This window comes from Paramisgurnus dabryanus, chromosome 3 (assembly GCF_030506205.2).
Source record: "Paramisgurnus dabryanus chromosome 3, PD_genome_1.1, whole genome shotgun sequence".
Taxonomy (NCBI): Eukaryota; Metazoa; Chordata; class Actinopteri; order Cypriniformes; family Cobitidae; genus Paramisgurnus; species Paramisgurnus dabryanus.
Window position 1 is genome coordinate 9,845,000 of NC_133339.1, and position 25,481 is coordinate 9,870,480.

General features: G+C 35.4%; 1 protein-coding gene and 1 pseudogene across 1 annotated transcript; one reads left to right on the plus strand and one right to left on the minus strand.

Annotated features, from left to right (window-relative positions):
• Positions 1 to 1,458: 1,458 nt before the first annotated feature.
• On the minus strand, positions 1,459 to 2,965 carry LOC135768866 (PC4 and SFRS1-interacting protein pseudogene; annotated as a pseudogene).
• Positions 2,966 to 5,647: 2,682 nt separating this feature from the next.
• LOC135768865 (zinc phosphodiesterase ELAC protein 2) lies at positions 5,648 to 25,249 on the plus strand. Its single transcript, XM_065278217.1, has 24 exons — positions 5,648 to 6,040; positions 6,305 to 6,355; positions 6,440 to 6,510; positions 6,587 to 6,651; positions 8,031 to 8,088; positions 8,196 to 8,264; positions 8,357 to 8,515; positions 8,645 to 8,700; positions 8,845 to 8,903; positions 8,984 to 9,056; positions 9,503 to 9,615; positions 10,769 to 10,867; positions 10,948 to 11,086; positions 11,515 to 11,600; positions 12,695 to 12,816; positions 13,218 to 13,308; positions 14,232 to 14,370; positions 14,621 to 14,659; positions 14,748 to 14,857; positions 14,947 to 15,046; positions 17,760 to 17,880; positions 19,068 to 19,146; positions 24,060 to 24,204; positions 24,567 to 25,249. The coding sequence occupies exons 1-24, from the start codon at positions 5,787 to 5,789 to the stop codon at positions 24,807 to 24,809; spliced, it is 2,541 nt and encodes an 846-aa protein (XP_065134289.1). The 5' UTR covers positions 5,648 to 5,786; the 3' UTR covers positions 24,810 to 25,249.
• Positions 25,250 to 25,481: the final 232 nt, after the last annotated feature.

Here is a 25,481-nt window from a genome sequence, read left to right on the forward strand (position 1 = left end):
GTGTTTTGGTTAAGATATTAAACCAAAAAGTGTTTTGGAGGCATAAAAGTAAATTTCTTCATCTTATGGTTTTTTATTTCTGAGTTAAACCTTTTATTTTAATCCCTGTCTTGTTACCTAAAACATAACACCATTTTGAAACATGTCAGCAACTCCTAAAAGCTGGGATTAAAAAAAAATGTACACAGCGGGTTTAGTTGTCACACAGTGTTACAATTAATACTCAGTTATACAATGATAATGAAATGAAAACACTGTAATTACTATTCATCAAAATGATAACTGTTAATACAATATCAGGGGAAATAACTCATTGATGGATAATACAAGGATGGTTAGGTGAAGGATCATGGATGGATGAATGTGTGGATATCTATTTATTATAAGCAGATATATAAACAATATCAACCTTTAGTATATAGACAGAATTTAATTGAATTTTTTTGTTTAAACCAAATTTTCTAGCAGGTGTTACAACAAACCCTCCGTTTCTTACAATGAACCCCACCTATGGGGTAACGTTTGCACTCCTGTCAATTTTGGTGTAATTGTACGATAATGGTAGGTCCCACAAACAAACTATTAAGTGTTTATTTGTAGCAGAGATGTGTGTGTTGATTGATTGTGTAAAAAAAATGATTAATCTAACTTAAATACTTTTTGAATGATACAGACAAAGCCAAAAAGCTTTACTCCCCCCCCCCCCCCCCCCCCGTTCTCCCCTACTCATAGTCATGGATCAGGAATCGTTGCAGGTAATAACAATATATTTTTTTCCTGTAAAAAGTGTTTTCATGATTTCCTGTCTTCTGAATTAGTGTCAATTCTGTTACAAAGGTAGAGTAACAGTGTTGATCTTTCCTGTTACATACTGTCCACACTGTTACCCTTCATTGGTAAAAGAGTTAGACAGTAACAGAATTGAAACAGACTCATTCAAACAACAGGAAATCATGATTTTCAACTACTTTATGGAACGTTTAACATGACAGCAAAAGTATAAACAGTAAAAAATGATCTGCAACAGAAAGAAGTCTTTATATTTTGAGGCGAACACTGCTTTATTAAAATGGCACAGGTTATATAAACAGGTTTCATGATGGCAGTCTTATGGGCATGAACACTAAAAGAAACCAAAATACAAATCTGAACGTGAATCAAAATAAAAGTGTAGCAGCAGAGCAAAAGCTAAAACATCTAACTCATGTAAACGTGACAAAGACACCAAAGTCACCGTTAAGCATGTTAGTTGCATACTATGCAGTTATTTCGATTAACATTTTGTAAGATAACACTCTTTATGGTTTGTCTACTAAGCTTTATCCTTATATATACTTTGCTATATAAAATCTACTTGTTTATAAAACGAAATGCGCAAAAATAACACATTACAACAAGCAGCTCTCTGGTAAAACGACAAGTTTAAAACAACTGCTACTTGTGAATGCACTTTTGTAAAAAAAAAAGACACTTGGGTGTGCAAATATAAAAAAAAAACATGAAACATCCAGTGGTCAGGTGACTTTAAAAATGTTTACACCTTGGACAGACATAAAAAGGTAAAAAAAATCAAATGAACAGCTTCTGTGTTATTATGACATATCTATGCTCTCATTGTTTTTATCCAGAGACGGGGAATCCTCTCCGGATTTCTCTTCCACAGCATCCTTCTCAGGATTGGAGTTGTTGTCGCTTTGCTCTTTGGGTTCTTCTGTTTTTCTCATCGATCCCTTTTTGGCGTCTTCGAATTGTCTCTGTTCAGCAAGACTTTTATTCAACACGTGGCTGAGCGCCGCTTCTCCTTCTCCCATCAGGAACATGCTCTTGAACTTATTATACAGCATTGCAGCTTTGTCCATCACGTCCTGGCTGGCCTTGAACCTCCGGATCTTCTTCAGCGTGGCTATGAGCTCGCAGTGTTTCTGAAGATGTTGTGTTGTGACCTGCAGCGAGCTCAGCTCATCCAGCACAGACAGACATTTCTTTACATCAGGGTTATTCAGTTTTAAAGATATCTTGATCTCGGCGTGTAACTTAAGAATTTTGGACTCTGTAGATACTTCCTTTCTTTTGTCTGCTTTCTTTACATCTTTTCCTAAATCTTTCTGCTGGTCTGGTTTGTCTGTTTCTACGGGTGGCTCCAATGCAACTTGCTTGGTTTCTTTGTCGGACTCTGAAGAGCTGTCGTGCTTCTTCTTCTTTCCTTCTGGATCCTTTTTATCATCCTTACTGTCGTCCTTCTTCTTCCTCCTCTCTGTCTTCTTGTTCTCTTCTTCATCTAAGGTCTGAATGTTGGTCAGGCCCCCTTGTGGCTCCTTTGATGTTTGTTGTTGTTGGAGCAGCAGCATGCTTTTGGGTTTTCTTCCTCTGCGTTTTTGGGATGGGATTTGTCCAGCAGAAGGGCTTGAAACAGGGCTCGTGTTTTCAGTGTCTGAATCATGATCATCTCCAACCTTTTTCTTTTTCCCTCTCGTGTCATCTGTGGTGTCTTCGGGTTGCTTTCTCTTCTTCTCCTGAGTTTTGTCCACATCACAGCCGCTCTGCTCGTTATCTGAAGCAGCTTCGGTGTGCATGACTTTAGGTCCGTCCAGTTCCGCTTTAGGGTTGTTTTCAATCTCCCACAGACCTTCGTTGAAACCTTTTCTCTTGTTGGGTTTGCCATATTTGTCTTTGTTGGGTAAATAAGGAAAGATGTCTTTAGGGCCCAGAAATGCAGTCTCGTGAGTGCCGAAGAAGAAGATTGGAAACTTTGCGTTGGATGGTTTGACAGCTCCATCCGGAAGCTCGTCGATCCTCGCGGGCCAGTGTGGATAGCCCTTCATTTTAGCGAATATAAGATCTCCAGGTTTGAAATCTCGAGCCATGTCAACACGGTTTGATCAAGTTTTACACTCCTTCGTTTCCTCTGCGCGCGAGTTGCGATTCTGCTTCTTCGCGGGGCTTGACGTCATTATCCCGCGACGGAAGCGCGCCCAGGGTCATTACTGTTGTTTTTATTATAACATTTTTTATTTATTCGAAACAACATGTTATTTTCGTCATAGTATAATAAATTCATGTTTACAAAGCGGAACATTCATTTTTATGACTTCAGTGTTAAATAAGAGTCCGGACATGCGCACTGTCCGCTGCTGACACCTGCTGGCCGTTGCTCAATCCAAAGGCTGCAGCCTGCGGAGGTCCCATATGTAGGATGCATACGTCATCACGCCTGGTTTATTTAAGTTAACTGAGCATTATATTCGCAATGTTATAGGCATATTACAACAATTTACTATTAACTCAGAATAATAGTCAACTTTATAATTGTTCATATTTCAAAATTAGACAGTATTGATGGCGTATGCAGCATAGATATGTATATAAAGGCTAGATGGCTCGTCCGCGCTGATGGCCAATTGAGTTGAACGTCCGCATTTTGGCGGCCATCTTAGGACAGGGCGCTCGCTCACTCGTAGCATTGAGTTTTAATGATGCAGGTACTTTTAAATGACCATAACTTGCTTAATTTTTTACCAATTTTCAAACGGATTGGTTTGTTATAAACGTCAAAGATGTAGCTATGACACTGAATACGTATACTAAAAATAAATAAAAAATTCATGAAACATGTTAAAGCATCCATAATTATAGCCACGTTAATAACGTTTGTAAAAAAACAAACCATTTGTAAATCCGTCAAGAATTCAGCAAGTTACGAGCATTTTAGTTGGCGTATGTCACTCACCTTCCGTCCACAGCAGCAGGGAGCAGCACTATGGCAGCACTGACCTAAGATGGCCGCCAAGTGACGACACAGCTGACTCCGCCTTGAGCCATCTAGCCTTTATATACATATCTATGGTATGCAGCCTGGAAATGCGACCTCCGGAGGATGCAGCCGTCAGATTGAGAAACGGACCGAGTCTTCATTTCCACATTACACTTTCAAATAAAAAGCAATGAGAAACCTAAAAAAAATATATTTTCGCAGTACACAATGTCAAGTTTATGCGCAAGATTGGGACACAAATAAAAGGACAATGTAGAGGAGAAATGCAGTTGTTTGATTTTGTGTTGATTCATGATGCTTTTTATTGCATATAAACATATATAACAACAAGAAAGACTTATAAAAATGCATTGTACATAAATAACAGCAGTATACACATGTAAATGATTTACATAATCCAAAAAAAAAACAATAACATAAATATAGCCTGTGAAAGAAGTCCCCCCCAGATGCGGTTGAGTTTATTTGTCCATTTAAAATTTGCAGATAATATTAAAAGCTTTTTTATTTTTACATTTATACAACACATTACAGTATTGCTTAAATTTGTTAATAAAATGGAAAAAAATTGGCTTACCACCAGACCATTTAATTTTTTGTGTTTTTATTTTTATTGACGAATATCATGAAAATTACAAAAAAGTGGCATTCAATTTACATTTTACTTGCTCCACAAAACAGTGACTTAAACACAAAATATAAAAAAATTAAAGGAGAGGTAAAAAATGAATCATAATAAACAAATTAAATCTGCACATGCTCAAAAAATAAACAATATTAAGAATGAAGAATAAATAATCGACTAAATTATGAATACACTTTCTAAACAAAACACGCAGTTTAATACAATATTATCACGTGTTAGGGTTAACAAAATATAAAAATAATTATGTTTATTAACTAAATAAATAAATATCCCAGCATATGTTTTTACACAGATTTTAGAATTAGTACCAAATTGTTTTTAAAGAATATAAATAAGTTTATACAAAAAAAAGATTGCTATGTATGACATGTATTTCTAGAAAACCTGAGAGTAGATTTTGTATACAATAATATTTGTGGTTCTTGAAAATCAACTCATGTTTCCAAAAATGAACTGTTGATGTTCTCAAAAAAAAAAAAAAAAAAAAAAAAAATGCATGCATAATACAAAGTTCTTTCATTTTTATTGAATACAAAAATTATAGATACAACAAAGGCAAAAGTGTTTATTCTACATGAGAAAATTTTAATGAAAGGCTCAACACAGTATAACCAATACATTATTTAGAAAAGACAAAGAAAATAAATACAAATTTGAAATCATTACTTACATGAACTTAAATGGAGAGTAACAAGAAAAATAATTAGGGTCAATATCACAATATCATTTTATCAAGGCCTTTGGAAAAATACTTTAAATCATTTTTAATATAATGAGTAGTGGAAGAGATTTGAAGAATCTACATTTATGAATAAAATATTTTGCAAATATTACAATGTTATTAAGCAAATAAAAATGAACACAGCTGTCTTTGGGTATTTCAATAAAATATGCTTTAAAAAAGCAAAACCATCAACAACCACCACCCCTTTATCCATTAACCAGTACTAATATCCAGAAGATTTTGGAAAAAATGCATAAAAGAAAAGTCCTTGTTTATCTGTGTCAACTTATTCATTTTCCTCCTTTATAATTAAACCCTTGCACTTATTTTCTTGTCATGTGTTTTATTGTTGCTGCTCATTCTTTATTTTACTATTATTATTATTTGGTTGTAACGTAAACTGTGTAAGACTTAAAGTAAAGTTACTGTTTGTAAATAAAAACATTCAAGTAGAAAAATAAAAATCTACGAGAGTCTCGACGTCATCATCCCACGCCGGAAGCGCGTCTGGTCTGTCATCAACACACATGTGTCAGTCCTTCAACTTCTCTCTCTCCAAAGACACAAACTGCACATTTCTCGTGACATTTCTTACTTAGGGTCTTCATGGCTTGTATAGACCGCTCATCATAGCCGCCTGTATTATGCGTTTATTCCGCTGGACATTATTTACATGTAGAGCAATTGGATGCATTGAAAAGTATCAGTGTGTGAGACTCATGGCCACACAAACCACCAGAAAGCCCAGACCTCCTAAAGATACCCTCCGACATGTGAAGATGAAGGAGAACCGAAGACAGGGAGACCTGCACGGACCCTCCACCGTCTACGTGCAGGTGCTCGGGTCTGGAAGTCGAGATAATGGACCCTCTCTCTATGTTTTCTCTGAGTATAACAGGTGAATATGGCGATTACTCATTTGATTCAACAAATAAACCACTGGCATTTCAATATTATGTATGATAAATATCCAAATAAATACGGTAACGTCACTTGAGTATAACAGGTATAGTAATTATTATGTCAGCACAATACGTTTATTAGTTAGATGATATTAAGGATGAAATTTGAAGGTGCATCAAAAACTGTTGTTTTTCAATGACATGTAATATTATGGATGTGGTGTTAAACTATTACTAATAAATGACCATGTTTATTGCAGGTATCTATTTAACTGTGGTGAAGGAACACAGAGACTCATGCAGGAGCACAAGTAAGATAAAAACCTACACACAATCCAGTACAAATATAACCTGATATTAACACCTGTTTTCTTTGTGATTTGTTTTGTATCCAGAGTCAAAATTGCACGCTTGGACAACGTTTTCCTCACCAGAATGAGATGGGAGACAGTAGGAGGTTTATCAGGTCAGAATCTGACTTAAGTCATAGCTCATATATTTACTTTATTCTTTGTTTGACCAACTCTTTATTTTTTTTACAGGAATGATATTGACTCTCAAAGACACAGGAGTACCTCAGTGTGTTCTCTCTGGACCGCCACAACTGGTATGTGTGTGAAAGAGAGATTATATCTGTATTCAAAAGTCAGGTGCTGTATTATGGGTAGGGGTGTCCCAGACTAAGGATTAACATATTCAAATTAGAATTGTCGAATCTTTTTATAGTCGACTGATAGTCGAATCATCTATGTGTGTGTGTGCATGGGTTGAATGGGAGGAGGACCAGACAAGGGGTCTCATTTATAAAACTTACTAATGTATCTATCCTTAGTAGAATCGATACATTTTAAAACTTTTATACCTGTGTCAAAAAATCAGTTAAGTGATCTTAAATATGACATGCAGAACACCTAGCTTATTAGGCTAAATTGCATTTGTTAGCACGCAACATTAAAACAACAAAATCAAAAGTCAGAGTCGAGTAACAAAGTGCAGAACATTTGTGCAAAATGCATAAAGTGCAGGGGAACAAAACACAAGCCACAAATAATTACAGTGAGGAAAATAAGTATTTGACACATCAGTAAGGGGATTTCTAAGTGGGCTATTGACACAGAATTTCCACCAGATGTAGCCATCAAGCCAAATATTGAATTCATACAAAGAAATCCGAACATTTAAGTATACAAGTTAAGTCATAATAAATAAAGCGAAATGACACAGGGAATAAGTACTGAACAAATGAAGAGAACAAGGTGCAAATTGGAATAGAAAGCCAGGAGATCTCAAAGCCATCTGAAATCTGTCAGTATTGAGAGAGAAACCCTGGCCCCTATCAGTACTAATTGATATCAGCTGCTTCAAGAGCCAAGAACCACTCGGGCAAATGCTGATGTGTCAAATACTTATTTTCCCCGCTGTAAATCAGATAAACCTGAGTGATCTATAAATTAAATAAAAATAAAGAAATGAAAAAGTGATGGAAGTATAGCCAGAACTGCCAACTTTGTCTTTTTAACTGCAGAAACAAAGAGACAACTGCTTCATAATGGTTTATTAACCTGGAAACCTCTTACCACATATGGACGTGTAGCCCAGTCACAGGGGTTGTTGGATTTATTAACGCACTTTAAAAAGATTTATTGAAAGCTACTTTTTCACACATTATTTGCAATATTATTATTTTAATTGGCTGTATATTATTATATTGGGAGAAAGCTTTTATATGTGAAATCAGATAATGTGTACCCATATATCATGCATTCAAGATTTCTGTGGGAGAAAGTGTTTGTGTAAATAACAGAAGTGCATGATTTATTATTAACAAAAGATGAATGATTATTAATGCATAAATTAAATTCAGTTCCTGATGTGCTTTTGCATAAAACACTCATATATTAAATGATGTCAGAGATGAGCTGTGTATTTAAAATCACGCTACAGTATCTAACAGATTTAATGCTGATGTTTCTGCTGTTATTTCAGGAGAAATATTTACAAGCTATAAAAGTGTTTTCAGGACCGCTGGATCACATTAAACTTGGTAAGAGTTACTTATCATTTTTAAATTTCTACTTTCTGCTTTATATTTGTTTTAGAAAAATTATTTATTCAGAAAACGTAACAATCTAGTTATCTTTGTGTCCATAGCTGTCAGACCTTATACAGAACCTCCATATAAAGACGACACAATGACGGTCACACAAGTTCCTCTTTTCTGTGAGTGTTTAACTTATATTTATGTTAGACATTTATAAAGCTCGATCTAATCTGTTACTGTATGAAGAAATGTTTTGTGTGTGTTATGTAAGCCGAGCGTAAGTTAGATGGTGGCAGGCGGTCCCCAAGCTTTGGTCGCAGCAGTAGTCCTAACAGCAGCACCGGAGGGGGCCAGCGGGGGGCGCTCAAGAGACTGGAGGATTCAGAAGAAGATCAGACTGAAACATCTAACAGAAGATCAGTGAGTCCAGGTGAGAAGTTAAATCATTTATTTAACAGACCTTCTCATATCTCATCATATTTTGTGTTTTTTTATGCGTTTTATTCATAAAGGCTGTATCAGAATGAACGTTTAAGCAGAAATGTGATTTATTTTACAGATGGCAGAGGAAACGTTACTAGAGATTCGTCGGTCGTTGTGGCTTATGTGTGTAAGGTCAGCAAAAATCTTATATTAACCATACTGATTTACAAATAAAATGCAGGAATCTCATTTGCTTAAAATACATTTTAAAGTCCAGGTAATATTTAATACTTTTTAATCAAACATGTTATGTGTCAACCTTATTATTTTTTTTAGTTGCATGCAAAGAAAGGAAACTTCCTGGCACTGAAGGCTAAAGAGATGGGTCTACCAGTGTAAGTCTGTGATATCTGTGTGTTTATAATAATAAAACACAACACATTTATGTTAATTCAGTCTTTTGGTTTCTCTATAGAGGTACAGCCGCCATTGGACCCATAATAGAAGCTCTGAAAGGAGGAAAAACTATAACACATGATGGGAAAGAGGTGACGCTGCTACATGGACATATGTCATTATTTTAGCCACTGTACTTTGCCACTTTTTTTCCTGCTTTTATTAATGTAATTTAAAGCTGCTTTGAAACAATTAAACAAAAGCACTAAATTGAATATGTAATTCGGTTTGTGAAATCCAGGCTCTCATAATCTATTCATGACAACTCCCATCATTCCACATCATTATGCTGCAGCCATTGTTGTTGTTTAGCGACCTCTAGTGGCTAAAATTATACATTGCGTTTTAAACACAATACATTTGGTAACTTTTGAAATTTGTGTAGTTTATTCCCTTCTATCTTTCATCCATTAAGTGAACAGCTCTTATTATAAATAATCCAGATTCAAATGCAGATTATTACATTTTGGTGTGAATATTCCTTTGCTTTAATGTTTTTAAACATGCATCATCTATAACCCTGTGCTGTGTGTTTCAGATTCGACCTGAGGAGCTGTGTACTCCATCTGATCCTGGACCTGTGTTTGTAGTGATCGACTGTCCATCAGATGAGTTCATACAGCCGCTCTGCACCAATCAGATACTTCAGAGGTGAGGAGATACTGTTTTTATGAATATGCAAAAGTGACACATTTAATATATAGGTCAGTGATATTACAAAGTAGTGGGAGATCCCAGCTTGAATCTATGGAGAAAGAAACCAAGCCACTGACAAAATGTCATGAACAGATTGTCATGGTCTTCTTAAAAATTAAAAATCTTCTGGGAAAAAAAAACTGAGCTAGACGAAATGTATTTATAATTAGACAACATATCACGTCACAGGTTGTCCTACACTGCAAATAATGACTTTCTTACTTAGCATTTTTGTCTTGTTTTCAGTAAAAATAAAAAATTCTAGATGAGCAAAATGACCTAGGAAGTTAGGAAGTCAAAAAATATAAACTTTAAGTATATTAGTGCTTAAAACAAGCAAAAAAAAATCTCCAATGGAATTTGAAAAATGTTCCTGAAATAACTTTACTTTTTTCATAAACACCAAATTCAAGAAAATTTGTCTTATTCCATTGGCAGATTTTTTTTTAGCACAAATTCTCTTACATTTTATATTTTTTTGTTTAAAAACTAGACTTTTTTTCCTAGGTCATTTTGCTCATCAAGAAAATACCTCTTAATATAAGAATTTTTTGATTTTTTTTACCGAAAACAAGACAAAAATACTAACTAAGAAAGTCATCTTTTGCAGTGTGGGTACCTGTATATAAACATTTTATTGAGGACATCAAACATTTTCAGAAAGTGCAAGTCTTTTATTTTAATGATCCAGCTACAATCTTAAAACTTTTTGTTTTACATTGGAAATAAAGAAATACAATTTTTCGTAACGTAGCTTCACCTTTGTTATTGTGTAGTAGTGACCTCTAGTGGTGAAAGTCCTACAAATTGTGTCTTTAATTGAATTAACATCCTAAAGTCTCAGAAAAACTTTATACAATTTTAGTAGATTACAATCTTTCTAAGAGGACACCAAATATTGTATTCTTTACTTATGCTATATATTTTTATAATATTCCTGTTTTCTGTGTTTTTCCATGTATAGCTATTTTGAAACAATGCAACAAAAGTGCTACATAAATAAATTAGAATTTTTATTTTGGTTGTTGACATCTAGTTAAGTTTAAAAGTAAAACCTCAAATAGTCTTTCTTTAATTAATAACTGAGTTTTTTGCATTGTGTGTACAGATATCAGACGGGTGGATCTGAGGACGCGGCCGCTCTTGTGGTTCACATGACACCAGAATCAGTTTTAAACACAGATCAGTACAAGAGATGGATGGAGAGGTACATCTACAGATTAACATGTTATGATCTGAGCTGCAGATTGTGATTGAGATCATGATGTGATGGTTTTTGTCTCTCAGGTTTCCCAGCAGTACTGAACATCTGATGATGAACGAGCAGAGCTTCACGTCACACAACACTCGCAGTCTTAAACTACAGACACAACTTAACCTCATTCATCCTGACATCTTTCCTCAACTTAAACTCTACAAATCAAAAGTACGAACAACACTTCTCAACATCTCACTATTACACTACTGACATTCAGCTAATAAGCTAAAGTATTTAATATTGATGTTTTTTATTTATTTAAATATTTAATGTGTATTTAATACGAATATTTGTTTGGTAGCAATTTACAATAAGGTTATATTAGTAAACATTAGTTAATGCATTACGTAGCAAGAATGATCATTTTTCAGCATTAATGATCTTTGTTCATGTTAGTTAATGTTAATACAGTTATGGTGCATTAACAAATGTTTCAATGTTTGATTTTAAACTGAACTAATATTAATAAATGATGTTGAAATGTTGTTTATTATTAGTTCATGTTTATGTAATGCATTAACTAATGTGAACAAATACAACTTGATTGTGAAGTGTTACCATTTATTTAATGTGTGTAATATTTCTGTGTGTTGTAGGAGTCTCCGGCGTCTCTTCATGTTTCGAATGTCAGAGCCGAATGTCTGCTAAAGTTTCAACTTCGGCCCAAACTGGAGTGGCAAAGGTTAGTTCAGCTTATTGGCTCTTTTATAAAGGATTTTTCTGGTAATATTCTGAGTTAAGATCTATAAACATGTGTAAGATGTAATTATGGTAATATAGAGTTGTCCCATGGTTAAAGTAAAGCAAACAGAAATCATGGTGTTATGGTATTAAGTCTGTACCAGAGGGTTTAATAGCATAAATATAAAGCTTGTGTTTTAAAGTTTCTAGATTAATGTTATCTACAAAAGGTGTATTATTTTCTCTGGTAACATTCCTTAAGTTAATTTATTTTTAGATGGTGACGGTTTTAGAGCTTCAACAATTTAAACAACTTCTTGCCGTATTGTCCCGAATATAAGATGACTCCCCATTTTTAACTCTTTCACCGCCATTGACGAGATATCTCGTCAATTAAGAGAAAATGCTTCCCCGCCAATGACGAGATTTTCCGCACTTCCGCAACTTATACAACCCGGAAGTAGCGCCTCACGTGAAAGAGAAAGAACTCCGTGTATGTTTTATAGATCGCTCTGCATCGGATCTCTATCAAAAGTCCTTTGCAAAAATGGAATTAGTTTTAATTGCATGGAGCATGCTCAAATAAGTCCATTGCTGCCCATAAGTATATATTATTAAACAATTATACATGCTAGCACAAAGTTTCACAAAATACGCCAATGTGTTAAACTTCAAAGGTCCTGAGCAACCTCTAAATATTTATTAATATATTTTTATTTTATTTATTCAAACATAATGGTGGGGTGAAAGCATGAACTTTTAAAACTTGAAAAATACGGACCACCCTACTGTCCATCTTATTGTGAAAAACACATAGCCTATTAATATGTCATTAACAGTAGAATTTTGCCTTACTGTAAATGACTGTAGTTAATCAGGTTGCTTCAGACCAATTTGTTTATGTGTATTTGGCACCACCTACCACATTTTTGCAGGTGTACAGTATGATTGACATAATCATCTCTAGAGCTCAAATATATGACAACATCTTTATTGAGAGGGATTTCCATAAAAAATGTAATCTTATATTCGGAACAATATACGATACATGAAATACTCTTTTTACTCTTTTTGCTTCTGTGTGTGTGTGTGTAGAGATGCCATCCCGTCCTGTGACACTGAAGAGTTTTTAAAGGAGGCCACTGAAGTGCCAAATTTCTTACAGGAGGTTGAGGAGTGCAGGAGGTTTCAGTCGTCTGCATCTGTTTCTGTGTCTGGTGAGATTTTGACTGCAGCGGGGGTGAAAGTTTTGGGATTAGAAGAAACATTTCAGATGACGTGAAATCTGTAGATCTCACTTTCTGTCTGTGAGAATGTGTTGGATGAAAGAAGAGTAACTTTATCAAGAATTGTGAGACATAGAAACACTACATTACTCATCATCAGGGTAATTAGTGAAGCATTAAACCAACTTTTATAGCTGTTCATGGTTAATATTGGGATAAAGTTGTGTTTTGGAAAAGCATGGTTGGTAATGTCATGTGCACTGGATACAAATCAAATTTTGACCTCAAGGCATTATTATGAAATCTAGACAGTTTTCTGTATGTGATCATTTTGCTGATTTCATCTGATTTCAAGATGTTTATTGTATTATTGTGTTTCTTTCCTGTTAAAGCTGAACGGTTTCCCGAGATTTTGTTTTTGGGCACCGGCTCGTCTCTGCCGATGAAGATCAGAAACGTCAGTGGAACTTTAGTGAATATCAGGTATTATTAAATGAATCGTTGTCTCTTACAATCTGTTTGGATGAGCCACATCTAAGGCTTTTAAGGGTAGGGACACACCAACGAAAGCAGACGGTGAGGTCAGCTCACATTGACTTCATGTTAACTACGTCTGGGTTCAAAGTTGCCCTGACACCTAGTGGACAGCGGCCAAGTATCACTTGCGATAACTTTCTGTACCAGCAGGTGGCAGTAGTTGGTAATCATTATATACAAAAATATAAAAAAACATAAAGAAAGCAGCGCTCGCTTACCAGTATATTATACCATATATTTCTGATTAATCTTTAATGTCTTATGAGCCGTATTTAAATATTCACATATTAGAATAAGATTAGCGTTCTGTGTGTCGCTCTTGATTTTTGTCATTTGCCTGCTTAGTCATTGTTTTTCTTCATGTGCACCGGTGACTATGACAAACTGCCAATCAAAATGATCCACCTCGAAGACTAGTGCCACCGCCAATGTGACATTGATCAAAAATAATCAGCGACGGTGTTGAACACATCGAAAAACTAATGGGGAAGCGTATGTTTTCAATTGTTTCCAATTGTTTTCAAGAACCAATTTTTCAGCTGGTGGTGGGGTTTTTTTCCGCTTTGTCGTGTTTGTCCTGTGGTGGCTACCGTAGCTTCTCTCTGCGTTTCGAAAGGGAGGGGTGAGCTGTGGACTGAGCTGTTGGTTGCAATTCACAATCTCACCGCTAGATGTCGCTAAAGATCTACACAGTGTACCTTTAAATCATTTGTGCAATATTGCAGTGTTCTCATGCCATTTGTCGCAGTTACACCAACACCCCTCAAAGGTGGTAAAATCACCACACACTGTTTGTGTTATATAACCCTGCAGATGTAGTTGTGTTTATTGTGCGTCTGTGCATGACTGATCCTCTCTCTGCTCTTCAGCTCATCTCAGTCTCTTCTGTTGGATTGTGGTGAGGGGACGTTCGGTCAGTTGTGTCGTCACTATGGCGATGATGTGGATGAGATCCTCTCAAAACTCTCCACCATCTTTGTGTCTCACCTGCATGCGGATCATCACACGGTGAGGTCATCATAATCACCTGCCTGTTTATCATAAACCATTACAGGGCTCTCTGGAATACTGCTCCGTGATTGGTTGATCTCAGCATTTAGATATTTTTGTATAAAAATCCACATTTTTGTTACAACTATTTGCTAGATTTCATATTACTATTCATTAATAATATTTTTATTTCTTTTTTATTTAAAATTGTGTTTATTTGTGATTGTCATGACTTACTGATGTTTCTTTATTTTTTTGGTCCACTCAGGGTTTGATTCATTTATTACTGGAGCGAGAGAGAGCATTGGTTTGTACTTTGTTAATTTTCTTAGATACATTTTGTTATTGTTTAATATACAGTTGTATATGTAATAATTACATTGTGTTGTCTGTAGAAACATTTAGGTAAAGCGTTCAGTCCCGTGTACCTGATCGCACCTGTCCAGGTTATGACCTGGTTAAACCAATACCACGACTATTGCCAGGAGATACTCAGCCATATAAAGTACGACTTGATTTTATCTTCATCTTTCTCCTTCCTGTTTATGTCTGTGATGTTTTTTGAGCATGTTTGTTTGTTTTTGATGCTTTCAGTATTATCCCATCAAAGTTCTTGTGTGACGGCGCAGAGACGCCGAAAGTCAAAACCAAATCCTTCATTCAGGCCGTGCTGAAGAAGAACGATCTACTCAAGGTCTGTATGAATCTAAACCATTGACTTCCATTTATCTGCATGTGAATGCATCAGACCGAAAATTAGGGCTGTATGATAAATCGCATACGATTGTCACACATCTCTTCAGTAAAGCCGGTTCATTGACTAGTAGTAGCTGCTTTCAGATTGACCGGCATTTACTACAAAGAGCCGTAGTTCACTGTTCAAGTCTGACGAACTCTTACCTGCGAAAAGAGTATTGGTAAGTCACGGCGTGACCTTTCTTAACTGAGAAGCAAAGATGGGTAAAGTGCTCCCCTTCCATATTCGCAGCTAGGGCCGTGTATCAGCAGGAATCTGGTGATACGATACTTTTTTTTTTTTTAAAGCAGGCGGTATATTGCGATATTTCTTATTTTGGGAATGGATAGGATATCATTTTAGGAAAGCTGTCACCAAGAACACAACACCATATGCAAACCTTGGCAAGTACTTTCTGTCACTCTTGTAGTTTAGAAATAAGAAGACTGCTATCTAGTGATTGGATGTAAACTTAAAACGAACAAGTGCCATGACTCTTGTATGATTCAAACAAACAGACAAAAAATCTATATTGCGTTTTTAAGAATCGATGCAGTATCATCAATTAAAATATCTTGATGCACACACATATCGATATTTTCTTGCACTCTTATTCACAGCGACGTCTGAAAAATATTTGCATGCTCAAAGTCTAATGTGTTCGCCCCAATAATAGTGACTGATGGAAAATATATTGCCTAAAATTTGGTTTATTTGAGGTTATTGGATCAGACTGAAACTTTGCCTTGTTAACTGATTAACATAAGACTAAGTTAGTTCTTCTGTATCAGTTTCAAATCTTAAGGATGCCAAAGAATGCATTAAAATAATGTTCAATTGTTCTCTGATGTCTACATAAAAGATATGTGGCTTTATTAAGTGATAAAAATACCTTAGAAATGTTTTAAATATTTATTTACAACCCTCTGATTTCTCTCTATAAAGAAAAGGGCTTTTATTACCTTATTTGGAAGGGTCATGAATAATAATGTTGAGCTCTGCTCTGATTGGCTGTTTCACAGTACGACTCATGTCAGTCTATAGCTGGTAGCTCTTAAAGCAAACAAACCTTATTAGTTTCAGCTTGTATTAGACGTAGATAGAAATTTTGTGTAATTATCAATTATTTGGAGATTGTTAATGGACATTTCTGAGTGGTAGGTTTGTGGGTTTTTTTTCAGTATGGACCTGCAAAACGTAACTGTAACGTCAATAGTAGAACTTCAACCTAAATGCTAGCATATATCATAGGGGTGGGCGATAATTTGCATGCGATATCATGCACATCTCGTCAGTAAAGCTGGTTCCTAAATTAAAAGTAAATCGCCATCAGCTGCTTTCAGATAACCTGATTTTCCCCATGCTGCCTTGCGTGCAATTTTATTCACACTGCAAGTCTAGCATGGAAACTATGGACCTATAGTAGGGAACCAATCACAGAACGGGGAAGGAGCAGCAAGATGATGATGTCTATGTTACACACTGATTGGCTATGAGCTACGTACAGACGTTTTTGACATTTGTAGCGCCCAATAAACGGCTCTGGGGGTTCGTAAACTACACATCAAATACGAGAAAATGAACATGTGGTTCCCAGACCACATCTCATTCTCTATGAGACTGTGTAGTAAATGGCGCTCCATCTGAAAGCTAGCCTGGCTAACACCAGACCAAAGTCGTAGTTCGCTGACAAGCTGGTCCATATCGCATACATATTGCAGGCAATGTGTCCGCAATAATTAATGCGAAATTGTCCTGATTATCAGTGAACTACGGCTTTGTGTAGTAAATGCCGCTCCATCTGAAAGCAGCTGATGGCGATTTACTTCTAATCAAGGATCCGGCTTTACTAACGAGATGCGCAATGACAATCACATGCAATTTATTGCCCATCCCTAATGTAGCATTAACTAGTATATAGCATTAACTAGCATATAGCGCTAACTCAGCAGTAACAACTTTGTTTTTAGCCTTGTAACAACTAGGGATGGGCATGATTAATCGACGATCGATAATTGATCGTTAAGAATTTAGTCGATGACGTTAATTTGTTATTGATTAATCGAATACTTTTTTTAATCTAATGCAGGTTGCGTTGCCTAGCGTAGCGTGGGTCTTGAAGCAATTAAATGAATTTCACTGTGTGGCAGCAATTCAAAAATTTTCCACCAGGGTGCAATATTTGACACCATACTCCGTTATCTGTGACCTTCCGTTTTGATTTCAAAAAAATAATCATGAAGAGGTCATGATTTTTTGGAACAAATGAGGTCTTTGTTTAAGAATGCGGCTCGCAGCTGCAGGTTCCGCTGCTTTAGAGCACCGCATATTCAAGCGCATATATGTTCATATATGTAACATTTTTTAATTATAAAAGTTAAATAATTATTTTTTCATTATAAAAATATTAATGATTAATCGATAGTCGATCGTTAATTCTCCCGACAATCGACTAAAAAAATGTAATCGAATGCCCATCCCTAGTAACAACACTGTACTTAATTTAATGCGTTATTTAATGTTGGGGCGTAATGTCACAGTCTATGTTATGTTGAGATTGGTCTGTTTTCCAGCGGTCTTTTGCATGTCATGTTCGAGGCTCATGATATGTCATTACCATGTACAGAACCCATTTAGTAAAGCATGTGTGTTTTTGTGTGTGTTTTTGTAGTTTCGGACGTGTTTAGTTCGTCATTGTAAGAACGCGTTTGCCTGCAGTTTGACGCATCAGTCGGGTTGGCAGCTTGTGTTTTCTGGAGATACGATGCCCTGCGAGGCTCTCGTTAATATAGGTATGTAACACACACATGCACATCTCTGCTGAATCACATATCAAACTATATTGACTATGATTTTAACCATAATTTAATAATATGTGACTCTGTCAATGAAATTCAGGTTTATTAAGGTATGATATTAGATATTATCATATACCGTATTGTCCCAAATATTTTTTTTTTTCACAGAAATGCCTCTCAATAAACAATGTTGTCATATATTGTCATATATTCGAGTTGGATGTAAACTTAAATTTCATGTCAATCATACTGTACATCCACTAAAATGCGGCAGGTGGCGCCAAATACACATAAACAAGTTGGGCTGAAGCAACCTAATTAACTACAGTTGTTTACAGTAAGACAGACTTCTACTGTTAATGAAATATTAATAGGCTACATGTTATGAGATGGACAACAGGCCATTTGTTATTAAATTCAAATGCACTGTAGGTTATATATGGTAGGGTATGCCAAAGTATTAAAGAATGTGGGGAACCAAACTTGTCCCTTTTGATTTATGAAAAGTATTTTTTAAATTAAAACATTTTCTTTATAAAAGACACGAGTTGGTATTTGAAAAATAATTTTTCCACGCTATGAAAAGGGGGATCGTCTTATAATCAGTGACAATATGGTAAATGTCAATTACTACACTGTAAAAAAATTCCGTAGAAATTACAATGTTGTTGCAGCTGGGTTGCCGGTAATTTACCGTAGATTTAAATTTATGTTATTTACTGGCAACATTTTGTTCAAAGTTAAATGAACATTTAACATTTACAAGTCATCATCATCATCATAAAACCTTCATTAGTTGATCAGTAAAGAGTCTGTGTAAATGTGAATGAATCATTGTAGTGTAATGCTCACAGATCAATATGAATGAATGCGGTGTTTAAATGCTGCTTCCTGTCTTTATCAGTGATGTCATCGATCACTTAGAGTCACTGAATCCGGTTTAATGATTCTTAAGGGAGGATGTTTAGTCTGAATCCCCTTTCAGAAAACTGGACTTGATTTCTTTTGATCTTTAGGACAAAGCTTTTGTTGTCTCAGCAGTTGTTGGGCCGCAGGAGTTCTCGTGATTGATTTCTAGAGGGAAAATAAAGTGTGTGTGGATGAGGTTTTTACAGTATCACTCTCATTTATCTGTGTTTGGTGTTTGTGATTCATCTCATGGTGTGATGGTTTGTTCCCAGGAAAAAATGCAACACTTCTGATTCATGAAGCCACACTGGAAGATGGGATGGAGGAGGAGGCGTTAGAGAAAAGACACAGGTACATCAACACACACACACACACACACACACACACACACACACACACACACACACACACATTTTAGCACACAGACACGGGTGCATTTTCAAACTTTTTGTCAGCTGAACCCCCTTTGACCTACATTATTTATGTAAGTACCCCCTGATATTTTAAGTAAATATTTCCACATTTATTTTTCATTCATTTTAAAGTTACTATCAGAATATTTAACATAGTTATTGTTATTATTACCTGTTATTGGACCTTCATCAGGAAATATTTTTTTATTGGTATTATTACACATATCTGTCCATTTTGCATAAGTTCTGAGTTTTCTGATATATTGCAGAGTTGTGTTATGGTCACATGACATGCAGATTAAACCAATAAAATATATATTTTGTTAGTGTTTTATTTATTTTTTATTTTTTAATTATTTATTTAATTGTAATAAATAATTTTTAATCAACTCACGAACCCCCTGCAATTCCCCCACGAACCACCAGGGGTCTGCAAATCCCAATTTGGAAACTGTGCATTAATGATAAACTCATCGCAAAATGAAACATTTCCCCTTATGTACTCACCTTTTTTTTTAATACCTTACCCTTGTGTTGTTTAACAACTGATGGCTTTCATTTTTTTTTTTTTAGAAGTTTTGTTTTTGGTTTTCTGGTTTTGATGGGATTGGACTGTGACAAGATTTTCTTAAGTATCAAAAGGAAACAAAATGTTGAATGTCTTGAATGAAAAAAAAAACGGGTTTTGTTAAAACAAATTTAAAAAACAACATAAACATAAAAACACAAACAAATATTAAAATAAACAAACAAGTTTACTAGATTATTATTTTATAGATATTAATAATGCATTCTGGTTTAAAAGCAATATTTGAAAGTAAACTTCATTGTTTATGCACGTTTTAGGAAGTTTAGGCACAGAGGGAAAGAGGTACGGCTCAAGACTTTCATCAAATGTTTTTCATTAAACTTGTTCATATGCGTTCAGGATAGGGCTGCAATATACATTGAAATTACAAAAATATTGCAGATTTTCATATGGCAATATTATGCAAAAATAATTTTAAGGTTATGTATAGACTGGGACACGAATGTTAGTGCCTTTGTGTGCTCTGACACTGTAGAAGATGATCAGTGATCAGAAAAATGTAATATGTACATATTTTAGCAATCGATAATGATTTTACAAACCAAAAGCATTATTGTACCACACATTGTATATAATAGCACTTTATCACACACCCCAACCTAAGTATCGTGCACCCTATTTCAGGACACTTAAAATATATGGTATTTGCAACACCTTATCGATAATAATCGATTATGACCTTTCAAATTTCATTATCAAGTAGTTGGTCTGTGATGTCACGTGCTCCTGCACCACCGTCAATGTTTATCAAGCATTTCTTCTTCTCGCTGCGCAACGGAAGCAAAAGCGCAAAAGAACACTGGTTAATAAAGGTTTAATTTCGTACTTTAATATAAGTGAGTTTGTATTTGTTTAATTGTTGTTAGGTTTTTTATAAAAATAAATAGTACTAAACATCTGTTTTAAAGTAAGGGGGAAATCCAGGTTTTTATTACTGTAACAGCGCAACCATGTAGGCTTTATCATAGTTATATCATAATGGCTTATTTATTTTGTTAATAACGAATAATTTTTATTCTCATCAAGGTCTAAAGTTAAAGATTAAAGTAATTTTATTAATTTGTGGCAAAAATGTATTCACCAGAAGATACCTGTAGACTCAAAATGTTTTGTTTATATATATATTTTTTGACATTTAAATATTTATTTAGTCTGATTAGTCGATTAATCAAGAAAAAAATAATCTTGATTATGAAAAAACATTAGTTGCAGCTAGGGATGGGCAATATCACAAACATTTTATCTAGGGAGGGCTCACGTGGGAACCGAGGGGCAACCTTCCGATCTCTCTGATGAAGTCAATACTGAAGTGACTTAAACTGCAATTCATCGACTGGCCACTTGAGGCTGGCTCCAAAAGGGAGTCAATCCCTATAGACCTCCATGTTAAAATGCCCAACTTTACAGTAGAAAATAATATGTCTACAGCCTGGCGCAAAAAGTGTTTTTGGTCTGTATAGCTAATTTTGCCCTTCATGACAACTGTGGGGGGGGGGGGGGTTGTAACTCATCCATTTAAATGATATTAAGCCTTAAACTTCTGCATAATTAAGGGCGTGGCCACTTGAGTGACAGCTGAACAGCCACTGTGGTCACTAGAATCGAGCTAGGCGGGCGTGGTTTCAGCAGCCAACCACTGCAGCTTCACCCATGTCCCGCCTCTTTACCCATTTTTTGGATATCTGCAAGTGATGCGTGGTGACGCGCGGGCAAGACGGCGACGGCAGGCAACGCCAACTTTAAGCTTCAAAAATGATCTTCAGAAACCTATGGGTGACATCACGGACACTACGTCCATATTTGTTACAGTCTATGGTGGGAACGCACATGAAGAGGGATAACGGCACTCTTTATTATTTCTCCCACAGCGTACACATAACAAAAGTGCATAAATAATAAAGCCTAATTGGTTTTGGATTTCCGAAATTTTGCCTGGACGGCTGCCGTTTCATTTTCATTGCAGAAAAACCCTGCTGGGTAATCAGATGATGTCTGCACCGTTTCATTTTGACTGTAATGAACTTCCAGTTAGAATCTCAATTCCCTGATTTAAATAGAATTAAAATCAAGTCAAAATGTAAATTCGACTTACAGTAATTGGAAAAAATCTGGCAAAATCGCCCAGCCCTAGTTGTAGCCCTAATATACGCCATTAGTTATTTCATTACACTTTAACATTATAATGAAGCTCATTGTATCCAGTAAACAACAGTTGTTCAAAGGAGCAAAGAAAGTCATTGGGGGTAACTATGACCCTTTTTTATCATCATCATCAGTTATACAGTTAACATGATACAGGGACTGTACTAGTAGCCAGATAACAAAACACTGAGCTAAATATACTGAAACCTGTACAGTCTTGTGAGATAAAAGCGGTCTGTTGTGGCTAATATGTTTCCTGATGAGAGGACACATCTGAAGCAGGTTTCGTATGAAGTTTGGAGATTCTCCTCTTATATTGAACATTGATTGAGTTCTGTGTGGTCTCCACAAACCCCTGATCTCCGGCTTAACTCGATCGTGTCCCACTTTCACACCCTTTTCCATTTAAAAGCTAAATAACACTCAGAGTTTCTGTGAGGATCGATTTGAGGTTTGGTGTGCGATTCATTTGTGTTTCAGTGAGGAATTGATCGTCTGAATGAGGCTGAAGGATGTGTGAGGAGCTCAGTTTCAGCTGCTGAAATTCAGGGTCATTATTTCAAATTAGGAATAAAAACAGAAACTAAACAAGCATTTTAATGAGACCTCGTTTTATTTATATAGGAAGTTATTAGTTAGATATTTATTTAGACTATTGAATATGATTTATCAACCAATCATCTTCACCCTAAAAAAAATGCTGGGTTGTTTTTTAACCCATGCTGACCGCTGGTAAGTTGATAGGTTGTTATAAACCAGCAGTTAGGTTGAAACAATCCAACACTGGGTAGTTTTAAACCCGTCGGTATGTTATGTCCAATATTTACCCAGCAAGGGTTAAAATAACCCAGCATTTTTAGTGTCTTTGATTTTATGGTTAGTGATTGGTTGAGACTTAGCATGCAACAAAGGGTGTTGATCCACAAATGTACTTTTTTTTGAGTAATGGTGCATTTTTTTCTTAATGTTAATCAGGATGCATGAAAAATCTGCAGAATGTAAACAATTTCTTACCTGCAAAAACTAATTTTTTAAATATTAATTAAACTGATAATACAAAAAGTATTCAAAAGATTTATGACATGAGATACACCCAATGTGTAACAAATAAACAAAAGACCTCTGGATTTTCCCCTTACTTGAAAGCAAATGTTTACTATGTGGTTCATTATTGATTTTATGAAAAAACTACAACAATTAAATACTACAAAGACAGACTTAATTATAATAAAAAAACAAACAAACAAAAAATTATTAACTTTTTATGTAATAAACTCTTGTGCTATGTGCATGTTTATACCTGATTAGTGATTGGTGTGCGCGGCAAAAATATCTAATTTTTGCATGGTGTGCACAGCAATTTTTGTAACTGCACACGTGGCTTCGCATCCGAAAATGACCTAAATGCGATTCTGTCCAAACAATAACAATGTTATAAAACGTTAATGAAATGATAATGTTTAATAAAGACAGATTATTCATGTACTTATATTTAGCTGTAACATTACAAGTGCCAGGGTTGTTTCCTTTACTTTGTGTTGGTTTTGGACTCGATTATTCGAGTTACTTGTGAGTATAGACGGTTTCAGAAGTAACAACATAAACAAGCGGCTTTCGTGCTCATCACATAACTTCCCCTAAACTCTGCGAAGAATAAATAACAACAAAGTAGTTCATTTATATAACACGCAAAATTAACAACACGTAGATTACATAGGAACCCAAAACATTTGTTATTTTTGACAAGGTATTTGTTTAAGAGTTTAGTTACAGCAACTAGTCACACCATTAAACAAACAAAAAAGTTCGGACCAGACGCTTATCGTGTCACAGCACTTGCGCCCGATGAAACGGTCTATAAATGCCTTGTTTGCGCATCTCCTGTCAGCAGAGCGCTTTGGAGCGTGTTTTTTTTCCGATTTACTGTTTGAAATAATATATCATATATTTAAAAAAAAAAAAATCCCACTGTAAAGGTTTTGAGATTGGATCAGACCCACAATTTACTGATACTCATTGTGTTATTGGTTTATATGCAGATTTCAGAATTTTGTTGTACATTAATGATCAATAATAATGTTTCTGTCAGTGATGCTGTTTGTAATTGTCTGTAACCCCAGCACCACATCACAGGCCATTGATATCGGTATGAAGATGAACGCTGAGTTCATTGTGTTGAATCACTTCAGTCAGCGCTACGCTAAGATCCCTCTCTTCAGCGATGACTTCAACAGTAAAGTCGGTATCTCCTTCGATCATATGAGGGTGAGAAATGCCAAAATATCAAATATTTACTTGGACTGAATTAGGGCTGCATAACGATTAATCGCGACTAATCGTTTGCAGAATAAGTTTTTGTTTACATCATATATATATATATATATGTGTGTGTACTGTGTTTAATAACTATGTATATGTAAATAAATACACAAACAGGCATACACACATATATGATGTAAACAAAAACTTTTATTCTGCAACCAATTAGTCGTGATTAATCGTTTTGCAACCCTAGACTGAATTTAAATGAGTTGAATCAATTAAATTCAGTCCTCGATCTTTACCGAGAAATGTTGAGTTTAATTCAAGTGGAAATGTAAATGTGTTGATTGATTTTTCCATCACAGATCCGATTTGGAGATTTTCAGATTCTCCCGCGCCTCATTCGGCCTCTGAAGGTTTTGTTTGCGGACGAGATCGAAGAGATGGAGGAGAGGAGAGAAAGGAGGGAAATGAAGAAAATAGCTGAGCTTCCATGCGATGGAGAGTCGTCAGCGAACCACAGACCTGAGGAGACGGGCAGAGGAGACAAGAGAGAGCAGGATGACGTAAACCAGGAGACGACTAACAAACGACTTAAGATAAACTGATGGGTAACCAGTGCGAGTTAAATCAATTATAACCAAAAACTAAAAGTGCTCAGAAATAAAGTGTGTTGGTTTCTGGAACTGAAACTCATCACAAACCATCGATGCAGATTTAACTAAATATACACAGGAAGACACAATACCTTAATTTGACTTTTTATTTTTATTTCCATCCTTGTTTCAGCATTGATGAATGATAATGTGTTTTCAAAATATAACTTTGGTTTGAAACAGGTGGGTTTTGTTTAGGATTGCTGTGATGAGGATATAAGGCACATGTATATTTGTGTATGTAGTATTTCATTAGTTTATGTACATGAAATGGCCAATTAACTTAAGATTATTTTAGGCAAATAAACTTTGACCTTCAGAAATGCTTGTCATTATACGATTCATATTAATTTAAACATTTATTCAAATGTTATTAAAAGGATGGCAGAAGAGCCTGAACTTGTGTGTTTATGATTATTTTTCAGCTGTTTTTTGTATAGACGGTTTCAGCAGTAACCACATAAACGAGCGTCTGTAGTGGTCCGCATGTGACTTCCGGTAAACTCCGCTAAGAATAAATAACCACAAAGTTCTTTAAACATACTTTATTAATATAACAAGCAAAAAAACAACACATAGATTACCTAGGAAACCAAAACATTTATTATTTTCGACGAGGCATTT